The 21,991-nt window shown below is 35.8% G+C and overlaps 1 protein-coding gene across 11 annotated transcripts in view; it reads right to left on the reverse strand.

Moving 5' to 3' along the window:
* SLC25A21 (solute carrier family 25 member 21) overlaps positions 1–21,991 on the reverse strand; it is a 254,983-nt gene that overhangs the window by 8,712 nt on the left and 224,280 nt on the right. For 10 of the 11 annotated variants that reach the window (XM_080592971.1, XM_080592975.1, XM_080592972.1 and 7 more), the window contains 4 exons: positions 21,009–21,075; positions 14,512–14,571; positions 12,588–12,695; positions 7,488–7,652 (listed from right to left, as the gene is read on the reverse strand). In XM_080592971.1, the coding sequence (XP_080449097.1) occupies positions 7,488–7,652; positions 12,588–12,695; positions 14,512–14,571; positions 21,009–21,075 (400 nt within the window). Of the gene's footprint in view, positions 1–7,487; positions 7,653–12,587; positions 12,696–14,511; positions 14,572–17,771; positions 17,974–21,008; positions 21,076–21,991 lie in introns of those variants that run through there. The other variant, XM_080592968.1, reaches the window with a different exon arrangement.

Raw genomic sequence — 21,991 nt, forward strand, 5'->3', positions numbered from 1 at the left:
AAATCTTTGATCTCAGTCAAAAGCTTCCACACTATATTCATCTATTCTGAAAGAAGGCCACTTAATTCAATAAGTAGCATAGATAATAATCCAGCAATGAAATAACCATTTGGTAAAGGCACGTATGTTTGGAACTCAGTTAATTTAGCCCACTGGTAGGGTCACCGTGAATCCAAGTGCATTCATTATTGATGGAGAGCATGACCAGAATGCTGATCCATGGCTCCTGATTAGAATAACAGAAAAATCACTATAGAATAGACAATGACTCACCCTAGTTGATATGTTTGTACTGATTTAGACACCCATCTTGGATGCAATTCAAAAGATCAAAGGTGGAACACCCCACTCGCTACATATAGTGCAGAGAAGTAGGTACCTTCAAAGGAACACCTCAAAGTATCTAAAGTATATTGCTTGCAGTAACCAGAGACAGATAATGTGAACAGTCCAGTGGCATGCATAAAAGTGTTGAGAAACCTGAACAGGAAAGACACTCAGGAACACTACTCATTTTGTCCTTGTCCTTGTCCTCCTACCAATGAAGTCCCTGTACAGTCTCAGTAAAGGTGGCAGAATGTATCTCAAATAAATATATATTCTAACCTCATTTTAAGGAAAAAAACAAAAACAAAATAACAACAACAAAAACAAACACAAAAGCCAACAAAACAAAACCCCACAATAATATAAGAATAAAAGTAAGTGAAAAAAAGTGAAAAGTGTGAGTTTGCCTAACTGAAGCTGTTTGTCTTAAGATCCTTTCACTTTTATTTCATTTTATTTTATTTTATTTTTTATGTTGCTGAAGGTATATATTTTATGAGAAAGAATACTTCTGTAAACATGTTTTAGTACTTCTGGGCACCTCACAGATAAATTCATTAAAAAAGAATAGGGCTTTTAAAGTAAGGAGAATGTTAATTGCTGACAATTTGCATGAAGAATAAATAATAGCTATGGAATAATATTTTAAGCTATTTTTGCAAAGCAGTCTACAGGACTTAGCCTGAAACTAATACTGACTTTGAGCGGAATATTTGCGTCAAGTTTCCTAAACTCCTTTGAAAACGTTAGCCATAATATTAGTTTTATATATGAGTTACACTTGGCACAAAAGATTAAAGCGATTTGAAATGATTGTTAAATCTAAATACATTTGCTCACGGTCACATAATAGGTCCATGGAGAAGACAGGAACAGAGCTGAGAGGCTTTGCACTATATGCGCCACATCTAACTCCCTGTGTGTAACAAGGAAGACTTTAAAGGACAGAAGGCTGTGGTTTGGCCAACTCTCGTTCTGCCTGGTACACCCAGGAATTATGGGCCTGAAGAGGGGTAAGGAGTAGAGTTGCTGCTTGATCATTTTGGCTAGGGTGAAGCGCAATAAGCATAGGAATTCCTATGGCAAGCTAAGAGGTTCCACAGGACCTTACCTGGGCTACCTTGACTACAATCAAGTTTTTGTCAACAAAACAGGCTGTAAGGAACTGCTCTAGCCACCCTGATAATTGGTTTTAACCACTGAAAAGAGCTTCCAATGGTAACAGGCAGTGGAAGAAATGAATGTCTGAGGAAGGGGAGCTTCCAAGACAGAGAAGATATATTCAGAGGGAGGCAAAGTAGCTTCTGAGAGCATGATAGGTCTCAGGAAAGTAAGAAGGAACAGGTGAGAAGCTATGAGTTATTTTAAACATGGACACTGATCCAGATCCCAGAGGAAAGCCATGGTCTTGGTTCTTCTGAGTTTCAAGAGGAGCACTGGGAAGAAAGGCTGTGAAATTCTAATCTTAGGGAGGGAGAGGCTGGTACGGATGTGTTCAGGTGGTGTGGAGGCAAGCAAACTCCGGACAGGATTCAGCAGTAATCAAGAGAAAATGATGTAGATCCACTGCAAGACCCCAGAAAGTGTGAAAACAAAAAGGTGAAAGTAAGTCTTGTCACTGTTGTGGTAACATGATGCTTTGATTCTTTTAAAGAATAGTCACAATTTCTGTTTGTGACTGAATCAAGATTTGACCACAGCGTTATGAACAATTTCATAGTTTTACTCACCCTGAACTTTTGTGCATCTCATGCATTTACATAGTAAACTCTTTATTGTAAACTACAGCTTGCTGTCTGATTAGTATAATGATGTTCTGATCTTTGTCAAGATGCATAGGAAATGCTGAAATAATAACAACAATAAACACATTGATGAACAGGAAAGGCATTCCAAAATGCATAGTCACAGCTGCACTTTGTTTGAATTCAACATGCCTTTTCACACTGGTATTATCTCAGATTCCTCCTTGAGCGCAATCTCATTGCAGTCGACATTTATTTAAGTTTTTAAAATCCATCTGTCAGATGTCTGACAGCATAATAAGATGAGTGACAACTACTGGGATAAATGTCCTGGCTGGTCTCCAGAGTGTGATGACTGTCTGCTCTACAGGGTAGACAATTTCAAACAATTTGCAGTTCTCTCAGTGATCTTTTTTTTTCTTATTTTTTTTTTCTCCTCGGAATTCAATTTCCTGATAGAATTATTAATCTGAATCCAGATTTATAGGAAGTAATATCTACCATTTACCTTTTTGCCATAACCTTTTGGACCCTTTGGTCAAGGCTAGGCCTCCGTTTCACTTATTCCTAAAACAAACATCTGCACCAAAGAACTTTTGATGCAAAAAATAAATAAATGAATAAATAAATAAAGAGACCGTAAAAACAGTCTCAAAATGTACAGAATTCTGGAGACTCAGTCGGTACGGTCAGCAAGAGAAGCAGCAGATAGATCTGTATTTGTTTCTCTTGCTGATCATTACATTTTTGTAGATTATTGTTAGAAGGAGAACACCAAACAGGCAAAAGAAACTCGTGCTCAACCACTTTGGCTCCTCACAAACTTTTTTTTTTTTTTTTTGGGTTTGTATCTTTCCAAACACAAGCACCATCTTCTCTGTTAATCCCATAGCCACCTCTACCAATGACATTAAGTTTATCCAAGAGAGGGTATCTAGTATTCTTGTCATTCAATGTTCAGTGTACGGTTTTGCAGCTCCTAAGGAATGGCCACCTGGAAAAACACCAGCTACACTGGTAAAAACAGAATCAGGCAGACAACTTCATGTGAGGCTTCTGCTGTAACTCCAGTCAGCTCTCCCACATAGAGTCAGTCTACACAGATCATCAGACCGTTCATAAACTACTGGGGTTACAAGCAGGTCACCTCTTCTTGGCATCATTTAGACATTAACTACAACTCCCTTACAATTCCTTGAAGCAGAAACTGGCACCCAGGAACGGACATCATTTTGCTTAACCCCTGCATCCAGTACCTATCTACTATCATCTCTAGTCTTAGTTACACAATTACTTATGAAACAGGTGTAAAAAAAAAAAAAAAGTAGCTCCATGAATACCAGAACTACAGAAGTTTAATGTCTTATGAGTTCTTGTCTCATGACTTACTGACATTGTGTCTAGAAAGGTGCAAGCTCAGACTAAGGTTTATTTGGTCTTTTTCCTACGAAGTTCATTGTTCAATAAGACATAAGTTCTCACTGAAATTTTCCCTCAGCTACAACACTCATAAGACATGCTTGTAGGATTGCTCTTCCTTTTAAATGATTATTTGTAGGTCTTGTAAGAATTTAAATGTGTGTGTCTCTCTACCAGCTTTGGTTGAACCTGGCTTTTAGTTTAATCATTATTCTCATTTCTATAGGAAATCAGATAACTTGTGTTTCTTCTTCACATTTTTCTTTTGACCAAAGATTCCTCTCCTCAAATGTCATATCTGTCTTGCCTACAGGAATACCATAGAACAGGAGCAGGTGAGGTAGAAAAGGACTCTCCCCCTTTGATACAACATCTTCTGGTGAAAACGGCCAGGGCTGAAGTTTTTAAACAACACAGACTGTTGCTTCAACAATCACAGGGCACCTCAGATTGGAGAGTACTGATCAGCAGGTGGCTTGTAACGCTGTACTGGATACAGCACTACCATTTTTTTTTTTTTAGTTTACAGATCATCCTGAAACATGATGGTAGCTCTGAGGTTGTTATATTGACTCTAATTCAGTCTTCTCCTAAATCAACTTGGTTTACTATTTTTCAACTGTGTCACGCTACATGTCCTTTGCACTGTCTGTTTCTACATATAACTTTTACATTGGTGTAGATCTGAAAACAACTAAAAATAAAACCGTGCTCTGCATTCTTATTTATTTGACAAGATGAATAGCCTTTTTTGGTTTCCCATCTCTTCTTTGCCTACAGAAGTTTAGAGTCTTTTCTCTGACAAAACAACACACTGCTCAGCTCCTGCTGTCCGGTGCAGCAGCCCTTTTAATAGGAGGCACATCTGTGGCAGCTGGAGCAAACAGTATCTGACTTGAAATGAATTTTGCAGCTGGCCACGATTAAAAGGGGGCTTTTACCAGGCAGTTGAGTTTTCATATTGTTAAGAAATATGACAGCCACTTGGAGGTGGTAGTGAGCAAAGGTTTTAATGAAACTAATGTTTACCATCAAACCAAACTATGATAAAAATAAAAAAAGTGAGAGCTGCTGGAAGCCTATGAAGTGTGCTATAAAAGCACGTGCCATAAAACTGAGATGATATAAATTTTCAGACTAATTTGATTGCTAGTGCAGATGTATAGCTGTTAATGCTCTATGGGTGATACATTAGTGGCAATTGAAACAAGTCTGGCTTATTCCATGTTCAGTAAACAGAGCATGAGGTTGGCTGTAAATGGTCTGTTTAGCAGAATAGACTGAACATATGAAAAATTATTCATTATGAACATTTACAACCCACACATGTCATTTATATCATTTGACCACTCAACATAAAAAGTTTATTGTTTTTGGCAAAATAAGCTGCAAACATCCTTAATTGGGATGCAAATTTAATGCACAGTTTAGCACTGTTGACAGCTAAAAGGCTCATACGGACATTTCCATACATTTTTCCATTTACATTACAGATGGTGAACAGCAGATACATAATCAAGAGCCAACATTACTTCAAGTGTAGTATTCTTATTCCATAATTTTTATATGTTTGTCAATATTGCAAGACTGACTTCTGAGATTTTGTTTCCAGGTGAAATATACAAAGCGAAAAAAATAAGTTTTGTAATGAAATCAAATATGTGAGAAAACATGAAAAGCTATAACTGTCTAATATTTTTCAGACTAACCGCAAAACAGCTTCTATGAAATTAATTGTACAGGTTTGATAAGTCTTGGTCTCTAGCACTTGCCTCCTGACACAGGAGATTTAAGTTATAGACCACAACATAGTGATGGATGCTGATATTTTCCAATCACTGAGGCGAAATTCAGTGCATATAAACACCTGAGACACACTGTTGGCTAGCACAAGCCAGATGAGGCATGAATTACACCCCTGTTAAACTCAAGGTAAGACTTGCATCGATTTCAATGGGAGTTTGGTCAGAATTTCTGGCTATGTCTGTATGTACAGAGAATTGTCTGTCACTGATGCCAGTTGGCCTAGAATGTTCTATTAACTTTATTAATGCCACTAGGTGCATACCAGCCAAATCAGAGTGCCTGCATGAAACCTGCCTATTAGGAATGGTTCCTTGCCTGCACTAGCTCCCAAGCCATACCCAGAAACAGTGCTAGCTGGCCTGGGACAGGGCTGTGCCAGGCAACCCTGAGCAGCACAGATGACTGAGTTTCAGTGAGGCTGCTCGATTTACTAGCTGAGATGTAGCTACTGTGCAAGCCACTGTGCACGGCACTTTGCACTGCTCAAGCACAATGCAAACCTCTCCACTTACCTGCAGTTAACACAATCTAATCCTACATTGATTACATTGCATTTTGCTTTTGATAGTATGAACAGGACAGCTGGGTCATCAGCTGACACCACTCACTGAAGTAACTTCTCTTTCATCGTCTATATGTATTTAAATTTATGCTCTAGATATTAACAATATTCTGTATCATACAAAACCTGTACAAAGTGCTAGTTTCTCTTAGATTATAATGCTCTGAGTCTTTCTAATCATATAATAATTGTTCCTCCCCCTCCCCTTTTAATCTGAAAGACTAGTAAAGAATGCTTACACCAAATACTATTACTATTCTTCAATTACTATGCAGAGAAACTTAAGAATTTCTATTGAAGTTGTATATAAGCCTCTGTCCTTATCTGCACATGGTTCTGAGTGTTCTCCATAGTAACTACAATTTTTCATTTTTCCATCAGCATAAATGTGTTTACTCCTATCTTGGTATCAAGCTATACTTGTGCCTTGAGATTTTAGAATGTGTGATTAAAGTACGTTGTGAAGTATGCTTAAATACACTAAAAGAAACTTGTAGAAACTTGTGGGTTAGCTGCTCTTGAACAATTCAATTTACTGTAATGATCTGCAAATAAGAAGTGGAGCTTTTCTCCATTTATACAATGTTGCCAACAAAAATACCAGGCTACTCAGAAGCATAGAAAAAAAAAGGTGTTGCTTCATCTGGGAATAGAAACTGATCCCGTTTGATGTAAATTGCAGCTTCTTATATGAATATCACTACATATTACACCTGTGACTGTTTAACTGTCATCATCTAAAAATCACATTAGTGAAAATACAGTTCAGTAAGTAACGTACTGGAGTCATTAATAAACCATTAACTGTTGCTCATGCAGCCATTTAGAAAGTTTCCTGTATTATCACATTTTCATTAGTAAAATTTCTCTTTGTTATAAAGGGAAATGCTTCCTTCTTTATATAAAGGAATATAAGACTACTGAATAAAATTGCTTCAAGGGCAATTACAGCTATATTATTTTTTTTTTCAACTTACTCATAGGGCATACTACATAAAGTCCCTGTGCATGACCCTGTCAGTCCTGTTTTGGTCTGGTTCCCTCCCGTGTGGGTAAATCTGACCCGTCATCCTTCAACACCAGGTTGAACTGCCTTGAGTAAATAGGCCCTGTACATGGCCAGGATACCTATGTACTGCAGCTCTGCCTTCTCATCAAGCTTGGCCACTTACTTGGTGAATACTTCTAGACGTTCTAGAAATTGCTTTTTCTTTTCCAAGCCAGTTTACCACAACAAACAAACAAACAAACCAAACACCACCGACAAAACAACAACAACAACAGACATACATACATACTTAACATAAGCATAATACACCTGCATCCAGATTTCTGTCTTTTTACACTGCTACTGTGGTATAAAGGGATGTTCATAAAATTGGGAATTCAAATATGACTGTTTTATCTATACTCAGCTTTGCTTAAAAAGTCACAAGTACAAATCCTTGCTTTGATTCATAAATCTTATCATGAAAATGCTATAGATTTCTGCAAAACAGAGAACTAGGTTAGTCACCAGTTAGTCACTGCACAGCTTTGCACAGAAAAATACAGTGTTAAATAAATTGCCAAGCCTCTTATCTGTTTATCTGTTTATCTTATCTGTTTGCATTGTATGAAAAACTTACTTTATTGACTGGAAGAATGTTTTTCACGTTGAAGTAGAATCCAAAGTAAACCATGTTAAAAACTCCATGACGGCCCAGTGTTGCAGTAAGACCTTTGTTGAGTCCTTGGAGGCCCAAACCATTGGTTTTAATGATCTGCCGAGCTTGAACAAAGCTAGATGGTTGCTACACAAGTTAAGTAAAGGAAGGAAGAGATCATCTTTAGAAAAAGAAAACAATAACCACAGCCTCATTTCAATCCTGTTGACAAACAGTGTTGCCAACTCTTGTCATTTTATCTTAAGTATCACCATAATTATTTTCGATAAAAAACAAAAATCATCACTTTTCTGATTGCAGAAAAAAAAGGTGACAACATCCCTAAAGCAAAGATAAAGCTCTTAAAACAATAATTTAAAAAATCAATCAGATTTTACAGAGAAAATTGTGTCTTTGAATGTGTGAATTTGGCAGTAGTTTTTTTTATCACTGAGCTTTGCTGTTAGGACTGTGACAGACGAAACCCTTGCACAACTAGAGCATACAACAATTATTCTGGACAATTAGAAGATTAAAACAGCTTCTAGAGTAAAACCAATGGCATGGGGACATGCATTGTGGGAGAATGATGAAAGGACAGAACTGGAACAGGAAATTTGAGAGCCATTATGGCGAGGGAAGCAAGCCATTGGGAGACACAAATTGGAGCAGCAAGAGACGCTGTAAATATGTGTGTTGAATAGCAGTTCCACATTCAACGTTAGGAATCGGGTTGAAAGGCGACAAAAAGCATATATATTATCTGGGAGTCCTTCTGTATCCTCAGGTTCTTCATGCTGTTAAGAATGCAAACTGCTGCTTTAAAATACCGACTTTTAAAGAAGTTACTGGATACACAGAGCTTTTAAAAACTGTATTACATGTTAAAAGTTTTTCCGTTACATCTAACTTTAATATTGGAGTACTGAAAATCTAGAAAGAAGGTGTAGATTTTTTTTTTCCAAAACCACACAACTGAACCCCCTGTTTTGCATTCCTAGTGCATGTATTTGACTTAAAAAGCATAGTTAGATTTTGAAAACCGGAATACCCATATACATTCCAAGGTACAAATTTAGGAAATTGACTTTAGAAATCCTTTTTTGAAAATAACAAGCAGAAGGCATAGAAATTCTCTTAGTCAGCCTACTGCTACTTAATGAAAGCCATCAAGGAAGAAACTTCCCCAGGATCCACATATGTAATGATCAATTCCTCTGACAGGATCTGCCTGACTACATACACAATTGATCTGTATCACAATATAATGTGACACTCCGAATCAGGTGCTCCCCTTCTGAAAGGTCTCCTCTACTGTTTTAGCAGAATTACAGAAAAGTTATTTTCAAAAAGGTGTTGACTTGAGTTTGGTTTTCTCCAATGCATAAAGCTAGCTCTGGGTAACCAAATATTTAATTAGAAAGGCAAAACATGACTTCCACTGGGATTCTCAAACAGGAAAATATAGAAGAATTTTGACTACAACGCTCTGAACACTGCTAATTTCAATACACTTATTTGTTTAATGTCTTTCCATTTCAAAATATCACTATAGTAGATCAACACCATCAGCCAAATGATCCCTATTTATCCGACACAGCATATGATTGCTTATTTAGGTGACTGACAAATGTAGTCTTTAATACTAAGTTTCACTCTGGTTTTTTTCATACTTTGTAACTAATGTTATCCTCTTAATGCTCTGCACATATTTTACTACAGTTTACTTTTCTAACTACTCCCCAGTATACAAATCAGAATCTATTAAAAATGTAGATACCCAAATGGAATATGGTCCAGATACTAGCAATAACATCCATTCCCATGCAAAAAAAAAAAAAGGGGGGGGGGGAATTAGATCTTTAAAAAATAACTAGTGGTCCTGAATAAAGTGATTTAAGCTGAAGACAGCAACTTTCAATAGTAAGTTGGTCTCAAATACAGATTTACTCATGACTCACAAGGGAAGCCTGCCAGTTGCCGTACACCAGAGATAGGATTCATCAGTCCAAATGTAGATGCCTGAAATGTCTACATCTAGAATCACAGAATCATAGAATGGCTTGGGTCGGAATGGACCTTAAAGATCTTCTAGTTCCAATTACCCTTCCACAGGCAAGGATCACTAGATCAGGTTGCTCTACACCTGAGCTACTCAAAAGGACTCCCTTTTTAGCAATAGAGAGGGCTCTCCTAGAGAACAATTTACCAGACATCTAAAATGTCAGCTGACCTTGCCACAGAAGGTCTATATTTCTGTACTGATGATGGAAGGACCTTATGATGACTAAGTAGGAGGAATTCACTGTATAAACATTCAGAGTTTGACTCACTTCAGACACTTGTTGACTTATACTTAACAGACACCTAGACAGCACAATCTGGAGTCAAAGCCTTCTCATTCTAGAGCAGAAACACGTATTTGTTTAATTGATCACAAATTGAAAGTGAGAAGACTTCAATCACATCACCATCTATAGCCAGTGGGTTTTCCATGGCTACAGGGAAAAGAAAGAAACAAACAAACAAATAAAGAAAGTGTTGGGACTTCTAGCAATTTACCTAAACAAAAAGTGTTGTGTTATTTTTACGTGTATCAATTCAAATTACAAAAGTGCCAATATGATTTATTGTGGCCTTCCTCTTTAAACCTATCAGCCCTAGAAAGATGATCTGGTACCACAGAATAATTCAACTGTCACTGTAGTGTGTGAATATTTACTTTGGGGGTGTGCAGGAGTCTGGGTGTGGGTTTATGTGTTCATGCTCTTCCTTGTTCCTTTAAACAAGATATATTTATTATTTCAATACAATAGCCAAAGAAATATGTGACCTGCATTAGGTTTCATCATATAATATGAAAGCTGCACAATGGGATAGGTGCATACTTAAACCTTTTATAAAAACAGTGTATGGTAATGAAATGAGTGTACCATTACCCTACACTCTGTAATAACATGCAAGTGCTTCTCCCAGTAAGCTTGAGTTTACATGCTTTAGTATGGAATGTCCTTTAACGTATTCTTAACGAGAACTTGAGATCGTGGTACTGAAGCCACTAGAGTTTTCCTGATTTACTGCAAATTCTAAAATTATAATCCTTTTGAAAAGATATTTTAAAAATTGATACCTCCGTGATTTAATCACAATTGTGATTTAAGAAATTCAGTACCTTGGATTATTTACATTAGGGCAAATAGACACTTTCAATCATATTTTAAGTGTAAACTAGGTTCCTAGTTGAGTCCCAATAGCATTCTTTTAAAATTTTATTTGTATGACACTATATTCTGATTTGGAGTATGTGAAAATTTGCACTTAATTAAATTCAAGGAATTTTCACTTAATACAACTCAGTTTTTGAACAGCGATACTGTGATTATCAGAATATTTTGAAGGTCATCAGGAAAGGACTGCTGCAATTAAAGTAATTCATTGCATAAAATTTACTAATTAAAACATCATGGTCTTTATAATAAGTCTGAAATAGAGAAAAAAAATAAAATGTATGAAGAGAAAGGATATATCAATCTCTTGCAACTTTACAGGAACTAGTTATCTCAAAATATAATACTGGTTTATTTGTATCCAAAACCAGAGATTTTTTAAAGATATTATTTGTTTCTTCACAACCATGAAACAGAAAGATCAAGAATATCTACCTGCTTTACTGAGGAGCAAACAGGCTGAAAGAGTAGTAGTCCATAATTATCATACCACCTTATTGAGAAAGAAATCTTCTCATGCACTGCTTTCTCCTGCTTTGTCTTTCTCCTTGCAGGATCCTAACCATTTTACTCTCATACAGTATTAGCTCTTTGTTTCAGTAGTGTTGCTGCTGATGATTAAAAAATGTCTAGGCTGGACACTTAAAGCAACCTAACATCTCTTTTGCATGCATTGAAAATATAACAGAAATTTACCAAATGTTTTAAAATTTATTCTCAAAGAGAATGCTTCTCTGAAGGAGTTACAGTCGGTGCCAACTACTCTATGACATTTGGAAATTAGCAGCAATATTTTGCCAAAGTGTCCCTGAAGAGCATGGCCCAAACAGCTTATGTAAATGGCAAGTTGATATATCCTGTGCATCCCCCAAAAGGGTTCAGTTTGTGAGATGAGTGATACAAGGCATGCAAGCATTAGTTCTGACAAAGCTTATAAGAAGAATATGGAAAACTTGTGCCTCACCAGGGATCCATCCAACATTTTCAGGCTTATGTGACTTGGCACTTTTGCCATAATAGGTAGAGCTGATTTCTCAGAAGATTTTGAAAGAGATGATTTGTCATTTGTTAGTCTTATTCACTGAGAAAAAAAGGAAGGAACTGTGTGACTGCCTGCCTTCTTCACTTTTGCCTGGAACATTTTCTGCATTAAAAGTAATTGAAACTGGTGCATTCTCGTGAACACGAGTTTGATGAATCATTTTTCACCAGTTTAATCTTTTTCCCCATTCATCAGTAACCAAAACCATGGACAAAGTCAGTTTCACACTCTGACTTTGAACAAAACAACATTTCAATAATAAAACTCTGAGGAGAAATAGGACTTTCAATTATCACCATGCTTTATTATATAACTATTTCCCATTTTGTGCCTAGAAATGTAAAGATTTATACCACAAATAAATTCATCCAAGCCTATAAAACCTACCAGCTACATTTTTAATATAAAAGGCATGCCTAGGGCATAGGTCCTTGGCGTCTTATGGCAATCTTCTGTGCTCACTTGAAGTCTGGAGCCTGCCAGAGTAAATGTGTACAAGGGTCTCAGAATTGTACTTCTGGATAACAATTCCTCACAGTGCTGCCCCACTGGCTGCTCTGGAGGGGAGGAGGTGTGCTGCAGGCACAGGATATCTACAGTGGAAATGCTGGCTCAACTGAAAATACTCTATGCATCTTGATGCATATCTGACAGCATCATCTACTGAGTCTCCTCCCTTTTTCCATTTTTGTTAACCTTGTGGGAAAATCATTTGCATCAACCAACTATAGTATAGATATTCCAGTCTAAATATGAACTTTGAAGTGCATTATACTTAATAAAGCAAAAAGAAAAGTGGAACAATTCTCATACCTCTGTGAAGGCATTCCGATTGGTCTGTAAGGTAACCTTTACTACTTCAAAGGGGTTAACCACAACTGCCTCTGTTAATCCAGATCCCAAGCCAGCAACTGCAAATGCCTAGGGAAGTTAAATCAATCAATACGTAAAAATCAAGTAGTAAAATTTCCCATATATCAGATTATGAAACTGAATGATACAATGAGAGATTTCAGTAATGTGGCAGTACTACTACTAAACAACACTAGCCCTTGATTAGATGCTGACAGTTCATGAAGACAATATGACAATAGCCATAAACCACATTCCAAAAAAATACAAAATAAAATGTCATAGCACTGTCAATGAACTCGCTTTTGAGCTATAAGAAAAACTGTGGTATTGATTTATAATGAAAACATGAAAAAGCATTGCCCTCATGTTAACTTTGGGTGGAGTCTGAGTAAAAGCATAAATGCAGTTACACAGTACCAGAAAAAAATAAAACTGCACAGAGCTTTAAGTGTATAACATTAACACATTAACTTAAAAAAAAAAAAAAAGGAAATGTAAGAAATTCAAATAATGCAGTACTTAAGCAAATTACATAAGGAGCAGAAAATTCCTCCTAAGTAAATATCCAACCTGAAAAAGTTTATATGGGAATAAGTGGCACATATGGAAATGTCGGCATTCTCTACAAGGATGAATTAACTCCGTGTACTTAAAAGCTGATGGTACATTACAGCCATAGAAATGTTGATATTCAGTACTCTGCTTTCCATCAGGAAACAGCATTTATAAATACATGAATTTCTTTGTAAGAGAAAAATAGTTTAGATATTCAGGTCAATTAAGAAAATTCAGAGGGGTTAATTTTTGTGATCACTTTACACATTTATTGCATCAGTTTGTTGTCTCTGAACTTTCTAGGGGCTGTAAAGAGTCCCAGGACCACAATGCAATAAGCGTATTTGCTGAAATTCAAGGAAACGAATGGTAAGGAAAAAACATTACTAAGACAAATAACTTATTCAATACAGAGAGTTTTGACCTGGGAATATTGAGAGCTCAGGTACAGAATGGTAAATTAGAAGGGTAGCAGCAAGCTCCAGCCATAGTACCTTTGCCTCCAGCTGTACTACCATGTTACCAGCAGATCTATTTTTCCAGTGTAGGATGGGAACATAACATATCCCTTTTAACACCAACCAGCAGGAAGCCATCAGGAAGCTGGTGCTAATGTATGCATCTCTTTCAACAGCAGAAGCTGTCTTGATGAGAACTCTGTTGAATCACCTAGAATCATTCTGTGTAGCTTAGACCAGAATCCCTCTCAGTCATCTTTTCCCTCACTACCATGGCTACCTTAGAGGCAAAAATGCCTCCAAGTATTGCACCAAATAACGTGCAAGAATGCTGGGGAGTCTGGTGGCTGCTGCATCTGCTAGATGAATTGGAGCAGCTTTTGGTCAGCTATGGCATGTTTACAAGTTTCCAGCATATTTTACTCCAAAAAAGATGATGGTGTACCATAGGACTCTTATCTCTGTTCTTTCCACTTTCTGGAGAATAGGCTCTCTATTTACATCTAAGGAAGAGATATTATCACATGAATAAAAAAATATTGACAATGTTCAACATTTTATTTTGCAAGACTGAAAAATGACAAGCTGCATACAGACTCTTCTATGGTAACTGTCAATAACACTTTAACAATGTTAAGACATTTATTTATGACATTATTATTAAGGCATTTGATATAAAAATTAATGTAACTATCATTTCGGCAGATTATGTTATCAGTGTTTCAAAGGGACAAGTCTGTTCTGAGAAACTGTGATTTGGTTGACCAGACCCCTTTATTTTTGGGCTTCTTCTAATATGGGAAGAAACAGATGGGACTGTTCAGAATATAAATATTAAATCAGAACATGAAGTGTTGTATCATACATACCAGTCCTGGTGGTAATGATGCATATGCTAGTAGCTTCTTGTATTGTTCAAAGGTGAAAAACTGTAAAGAGAAGTTAGATTGAAACTGCATGGGAAAAAAATTATGAGTTAATTATGCAAATTAGTAAAACCAAACTTCAGTGATGTTCCACTACCTCATATCTTGACTAGCCACGTGAAGTTCTGCAAAAAAACATAAGCTACTTTTTTTTCATGCTCTCTGTAGCAGTGTTTGATGTGCAATAGTAGACTATTAGGCTTCAGAACTGATTTTATTAGTATATCGTGCACAACAGCAGCATAAATGCAATTAAGGTTTTATGTAAGAGTTCACTTACAACATACAGTTCTTGTTTCCAATTTATTATTTTTCCTCTAACATCTAATTTTCATACACCTGTATAAATGTAGTAGTGTAATAGCAGATACTATTATTTGCCACCAGAAGTCACCCTCATATTTAATATATTGCAATCATCTTCACATTTCTCATGAGAAAAATGTAATTGCAGATTTTGAAGACAGAAAGTCTGTAGATTTTTGTAGTTTTTCACTGTCAACCCCATTAATTTTCAGAATACCTTTTTTTTTTTGTGACATCTTCTCAAAACCGAAGCAGAATAAATTAATAATTTTGTTCTTCCAAGAAGATTGTTGAGAATAATCCTGACTGCACTGAAGTCAGTAACAAGCTTCCCATTGACTTATGCAGAGACACCTTCACAACTGACTTCCTGTTCTGTAGGCACAAACTCTAAGATGCATCAGTCAAGGTATTTTTAAAAGAAAGTGTGTTTGTGATATTTTATAAATTATAAGATGTCCTCTCAAATACAGTCCTGGCCACCCTTGTTCAAAAAATATGAACTCAGACTACAGCATATTGAAAACACGGTTGCCAGGATCCTAAGGAGAACTTAAGTTTTTTTTTTTAAGAATGAAGACTGAAAGAAAAAAAATGCTTGTCATGTTTAGTCTAGCAAAAAGGAGGCTGCAAGGGAATGAAAAACAAGGAAAGGAGAGAGAGATGTAACAAAAAAGTGGGTACAAATGGGTATAAACTACTCATAAATGGATTGTGGCTTGACATTAGATGAAACTTTCTCACAGGCAAAGAAGTGGGGTCCTAAAACAATCTTCCAATGGGAGGGTTCTTAATCACTTGTTAGAGAGAGTTTGATAAATTTCTGAAAGGTAAACAGGGAGCAGCAGGGGACTAGACTTGTTAACCTAAGAGATCTTCTCTAGTCCAGTGCTGCCATGAACAGCAACACCCCTTGAAGCCTATCTTGTTTCTAATTCATATTCAGCAAATATGTTGCTGAGGCCACTGAAAAAGCACTTCAGGCTGATGGCACATAAGATAGTTCTGAGGGCACTGAAAAAGAGGCTAGAGCATGAGGAATGAGGATAGCAGAAAATCTTGTGGGTTATAAAGAGTAGATATTTGAGTTCCAGGGAAAACTAAAGATAGTGGAAGTGTTATTTCATGTAATTTTCACAGAAGGAACACTATGAGGCCTGGAACTAAAGCTCACTATTTGTGAGACCTGTCTATCTATCAAGTATTCACTATTTTGTGTGCAAAAGGAAAGTGGCTTTTACATGGCATGTCCAGTATTACATGACTGAACAACAAAAACCTGTCACAGCTTCACCAAGACTGCATAAACACAGGTGGATATTTACTGGAGCAAGAGCTGTCACATCCCTATATAGCAAAAATAAATAACTAAAATCTCTTACCTTCTTGGCTACTTTCCAAAGCTAACCTGTAACACTTAGTTTAGAGCAAGCTGATTCCAATGAAGGTGGGATCCACTGAAAGTCTGTGCATTTCACTCCCATGTATGAGACCATGAACACTCACATATCAACTAGCCATGAATGTGACATACTGTTTCACCATGAGAAAAAGGCAATAGGAAATGAGGCCAACAGAAATGTGGGAATCTTAAGAAACATAAGGGAATTGATTTTTTGGGCAAATCAGAAAGACCTATGCTGGGTCTCATCCAAAGAAGACATCCTCAGTCCCTCAGGCTCAGTTATCACAAACCTATCAGAACAAAACATCCTTTCCATAAATCAAAAGAAATAGAATGAGCACTAAATTGACATTTTAACTTGTTTAGAACCCTGTCCTATGGCTAGTTCAACAACGTTCTTCAGTCAAGACCTGGTTCATCTGGAAAGTCATTAGAATCTTGCCAAAACCAGCAGAGAAATAGATGTTAATGAGTTGATAACAACACCATATTTACAAAAGGGGGGAATGTGTATTATACTTCCATAATGTAAAATTAAGATGTTAAATCCTGAAACTTGAAGGACCAATACTCTGGTCAGTGGATATATACTTTTTTATTATAAATAGGTATTATGTAAAATTTTGCAGAAAAGGCCCTAGAACCAGAGCCTAGATTGTAATTGCCCAGTGTACAGATTGAACACAAATCTTGCAAACATCTTGCAAATATGTTTAAAATCATTGTACTGGCCTTGGCAACAATAATAAAAGATAGAAGTGTTACTTAGACTGTAGGTCTATCTTGGATAACTAAAATATAATGAAGTATTCCTTCTTCCATAATGTGTAATAATTTTCAGCGTTATTTTTACTTATAAGTAAAAGGAAATCTTTGGAAAGTGTCATTTGTAGGTAGGTGAGTTACTTCTCTAAACGAAATTCATTTCTTATTGCGGTAAAGTTTGCTTTATTCTCTGTCCAGCATCTTTCTACTCATTGTTACCCTCCTAACCTTTAATGGAATTTCTGGTATTCCTTAATGTTTTCCATAGTGTCACAGATCTGTAAAATGGTTGTAATAAAGGCAGAAATACATTACCTAGCAATTTTTTGGTCTTAAAATTTTTACCTTAAAAATCAATAGTTTCCTAGAGTCATAAATAAAATAATGACATAATAGTAACTACGCCTCATATATTTTTTTAAAGAAAATAGATAAATAAAAGGATCAATATAAATGTTGCTGGGTATACGAGTGGCCAGTATACATACAATTTTGCCAAAAGTATCCAGCTATATCATATGGGTTTATATTATATATGTATACCCAAGTTGTTTTTAAAAACAGAGTAATTTGTCTTTTTCTCTATAGTTGTATTAAGTTAACAGCTTTGTGCAAAATAAATCCCACAATAAATGTATTTAAAACATGCTTTTGTGTATAGAATAACCAATATTGTCCATCTGGCAAAGATACACTTTAATACACAGAGAATAGTCAGACTACTTACCAGATGTCTCAATAACTCTAAGGTAAAAATATATGCTTGAAACAAGATGTCTGGGAATGCATGAACAATATAAATTTGCCCCAAAAGTTCATCTGTTAACCATTGTATTGGCATCATCACTTCTTTCCTCCAAGTTCAATCTAACATAAAGTTATAAACTTTGACTTTTCGTCTTCCAGAAATACCAGCTTTCTTTTTTTAGAAGGGAAATAAAGAAAAAAATGTATAAAAAAATAGCAAGATAGACATGAGAACCTACTTGCCTAAAAGTGAACCTGTATCTTCAACACTTAGCATTTAAGCTGAATAACTGTGGCTAAGTAACTTCATTTTATCAGATTTATATTCATTAGCAAATAACCATGCCACGTAAATACAATATTCTAGCAAAACTACATTTCTTCTCAGTACAAAATCTGTCTTGCCCCTTCTCTATACGTTTTCATGAGTTATAAAAGACATTTTATCTAGAAGTTTTCCAAAATGTTCAGTACAAACCAAGGCTGAGAAATTGCCTCTCTGCTTTTTTTTTCCTCAGACCTCAAAGCCATAGTCGTTGATGTAATTCTCCATGACCCTAAATCTCCCTAGTCAGGTTGGCAGCAGACAAGACACATATTTGGGCCTGTTAAATGAGGAAAACCATTAGAAGAATAAAAGGTGGAGAACAACCAAAGAAAGCAGTGACTTTCCACTGTTGTTTCACATTCATATCCAAAGAAGGTTAGTGGAAATTTTTGCCAAGCTGAATTCTCTTCAGGCCAAAGCATAGATTCAAACTCCACTTTGGATGTTAGAAATTGTGCTGGCAGATAACACCTGACATTAAATATCTTCAGAATCCAGGAACTTAAAATCACTTAACTATAATGCCCTATCCTGCCACTGAACCATTGGAATGTAAAATATGGCTGATATCTCACGATAACTTGAAGTCCTGTTGGTGTCTTTGGAACACCATAAAATTGGAACACCATAAAAAGTGTAAAGAATTAAAGAATTCAATGATTTATTTAAAAGCATGTTTAGCATTTAAATCTGATTCTCAAGGTTTCAGAAAAAATACTGGGCCCTCACGTAAATGTTCAAGAATTAGGTAGAAAGCATCCCACTAAGGGAGCACCAGTAAAACATTTAAGAAGTTGTGAGCTTATGATGTACAAAACGAGGCTGAGAGAAATGAATTTGTTTATCCTGAAGATATGAAGGCTAACGGGATCTAATTCCTGCCTTCCACCATACAAAGCAGGGTTACAGAGAAGTCAAAGTCAGAAACTTCTCAGAGGTCCACAACAAAAGCACAAGAGGCAATAGGCAAAGTTGCAACAGAGGAAATTTGGATTGGATATATGGCAAAATTCTTCACAGTGAGAGCAATTAAGCACTAGAGCAGGAGCACAGAGAGGCTACAGACTCTTCATCCTTGCAGATTTTCAGAACTCAGCTAGACAAGGTACCTGAGCAACGTACTCTAACCTGAAGTCAGCCATGCTTTCGGCAGGAGGTTCACCAGATGACCCACAGAGATCTCTTTCAACTTAAATGTTTTTATGATTCAACAATCATGTTGAATATTGTGGGGTTTAAGCCAACTTAATCAATATGAGTAAGAGAAAGTGACTCATGATTTTTGAATGACTCAGGATGGTAGGAGAGAAATCAAAGTTGGGGTTGTATTTTAACTACAAATATGCTGGAATCTAAAATGCATGATCAGATGGACTTGGAGCTGTTCCAACTGAAATGCAATGAAGAGACAAAGAAGACATTACAGTCTGAAGAGAACAAGTCATTAGGAAGCTTTTAAATATCATACATTTATTCTTCACTGCCATTTTGCTATTAAATAGAATTTCAGTTTGCTTAGTTGTATTAAATAATTTTGAGATAGGTGACACACATCGTTGGCGTCTAAAATGCTAATGCAAACAAGAAGATGACATTAGCAGAACTCCTTTAGGATTCTATTACAAGGTCACATCCTGGCACTTAATACAAATACTATTCCTCTGTAAAGGAATTGGAACATGAATGATTAATTGCAGGCTAAGGCCCAAGATCATATGCAGCCTTTTTAGAAAGACACCAAAGAAAAAAAGAAAGAAAGAAAGAAAGAAAGAAAGAAAGAAAGAAAGAAAGAAAGAAAGAAAGAAAGAAAGAAAGAAAGAAAGAAAGAAAGAAAGAAAGAAAGGAAGGAAGGAAGGAAGGAAGGAAGGAAGGAAGGAAGGAAGGAAGGAAGGAAGGAAGGAAGGAAGGAAGGAAGGAAAATCAAGACATTCTGTACAGTAACTGCTTTGAGACACATTTATTGCAACTATAGAAAACTTCAAAGTTCTGAAGTAAGACAAACTTTCGTTCATAACACCATGGATGCTTTGACAGATTTAGAACTGTAAGATGAAATGCTTATTTAGTAGCACTAAAAAAAAGGTTTGCATTTCATAATTGAAAAAATTGGTGTATTGATATTCTTTGCCTAGGAGTGTTACTAAAATAATGTTCCAGAAGCTGAAATAGAGGATAATAAAAGAAAATCGGATCAACATTTGATGTTGAATACACCTTTATAGGCTAGCATCCATTTCAAGTGTAAGAGACCTGGAACAAAAAATTCTTTGCAAGCTAGAAACTTGTACCCACTAACATATTCAATCTGTAAGAAAACAAGAGTATGGAGCAGTGCTCTTTGAGTACAAGAAAACTCCAGACAGCACTTCAAAGCTACAGATATACTACTTCAAGTTACTTAGTAAGTGCTTACTAGGTGTGGCTTCTTTAAAGGCTTCATTTATTACACTATTCTGAGTATTAGTTGTTTTGTAAATTGGCAGGCATTTCCAATAAAACAAAATGTCTACATTAGAGGTAATTATGAGGTTTAAATATCAATTCTAGTACTCTGTTATAAACATTGCTTATTGCAAAGTTTAATTGCAATCTGTAATTACAATTTGTTTTTCAGTAACAGTTTATATATTTATAGCCTAGCAAAAATAGCCTAGCATTTTAAAGCCTTATACTACACTTCTTAATCAAGAACAGTTTTTATTGTGCTATTCAACAGGAAAGTTTCCTCCTTGTAAAAATCAGAGAATCAATCTGCCAAAGCTTAAGAATCTAATGTTTAGGAGAATCAGTGTAGGAGAAATAAAATATTTTAGAGCTGACACTCTCTCTACTCATATTTTAAAAGGGGAAGCATATTTATTTTATTATTATTATTATTATTTTTGTTACCTTCACTGCCCTTTTGGGTGTCTCAGCCAAGATGGGAGGGAATATTCCTTTGTAGAAGCCAAGCAATCTATTGAAGAAAAAAAGGAAAAGATTTTGTACGGATAAACAACAGTTCATTGCCATACTGCCAATTCTATTTTCACTTTTACATAAAGCAACTAACATTTTAACATTTCTAAGCATACAAATTTTCTTTGCTTGCTTGCCTGCTAAATAATGTTCTACCTATTCTATTATGTGCTGGTGAGAAGACAATCAAAAGAAGGCAATGAATAAGTAAAAATTCAGTCCATCTTTCCTGAGTAAACAAGTAATTATACTGAAAAAAGAAGAAAATGAAAAGGAAGTATTATTAAACTGTATTAATTTTCTTGACATTGCAATGATATTTAAAATTGAAGTCATGACATCCTGTTTTGGGAAACAAAACTGCGACCAGTAAGTTACATACAAAACCTGCATGCTCATCTCAGATACTAGGTTAAGGCATCTTTTAAAATTTAGTTTAGTTTTACATATGCTTGAAAATACATGAAATAACCTTTGTTTGACAACTTAATTTTAAACACAAGTTAGCTCTTCACAGAGACATAACAGAATACATGTAATTTCTCTTGGAAAAAACATTCAGGCAGTATCTTGCTGAGGTAGTCATTCAGTTTATAATAGCTGCGGTCTTTTGGAGTTGGGTTGAAGCTAAAGATCAACTTGTTGTGGCACTTCGCATCGCAGTATCTAAATTTTATATATAATATATAAATGTCATATATATATAATTACATATAAACATTTTATATATAATAATATATAATACTTTAACATAATTTTATGTCTTGCTACAAGGACACATGGTATTTGAAGGCAGCCTGAGTTCTGCTTACAAGACCAGCGTGGACACATAAGGTTGGGTCTTGGGAATGTTCTAAACATCAGGTAGTTCTCAAGAACCCCAGCTGAGGTAAGAGCAGATGTAGTTCCTGTCT

The sequence above is a fragment of the Anser brachyrhynchus genome, assembly GCF_964034855.1.
Source record: "Anser brachyrhynchus genome assembly, chromosome: 5".
Lineage (NCBI taxonomy): Eukaryota > Metazoa > Chordata > Aves > Anseriformes > Anatidae > Anser > Anser brachyrhynchus.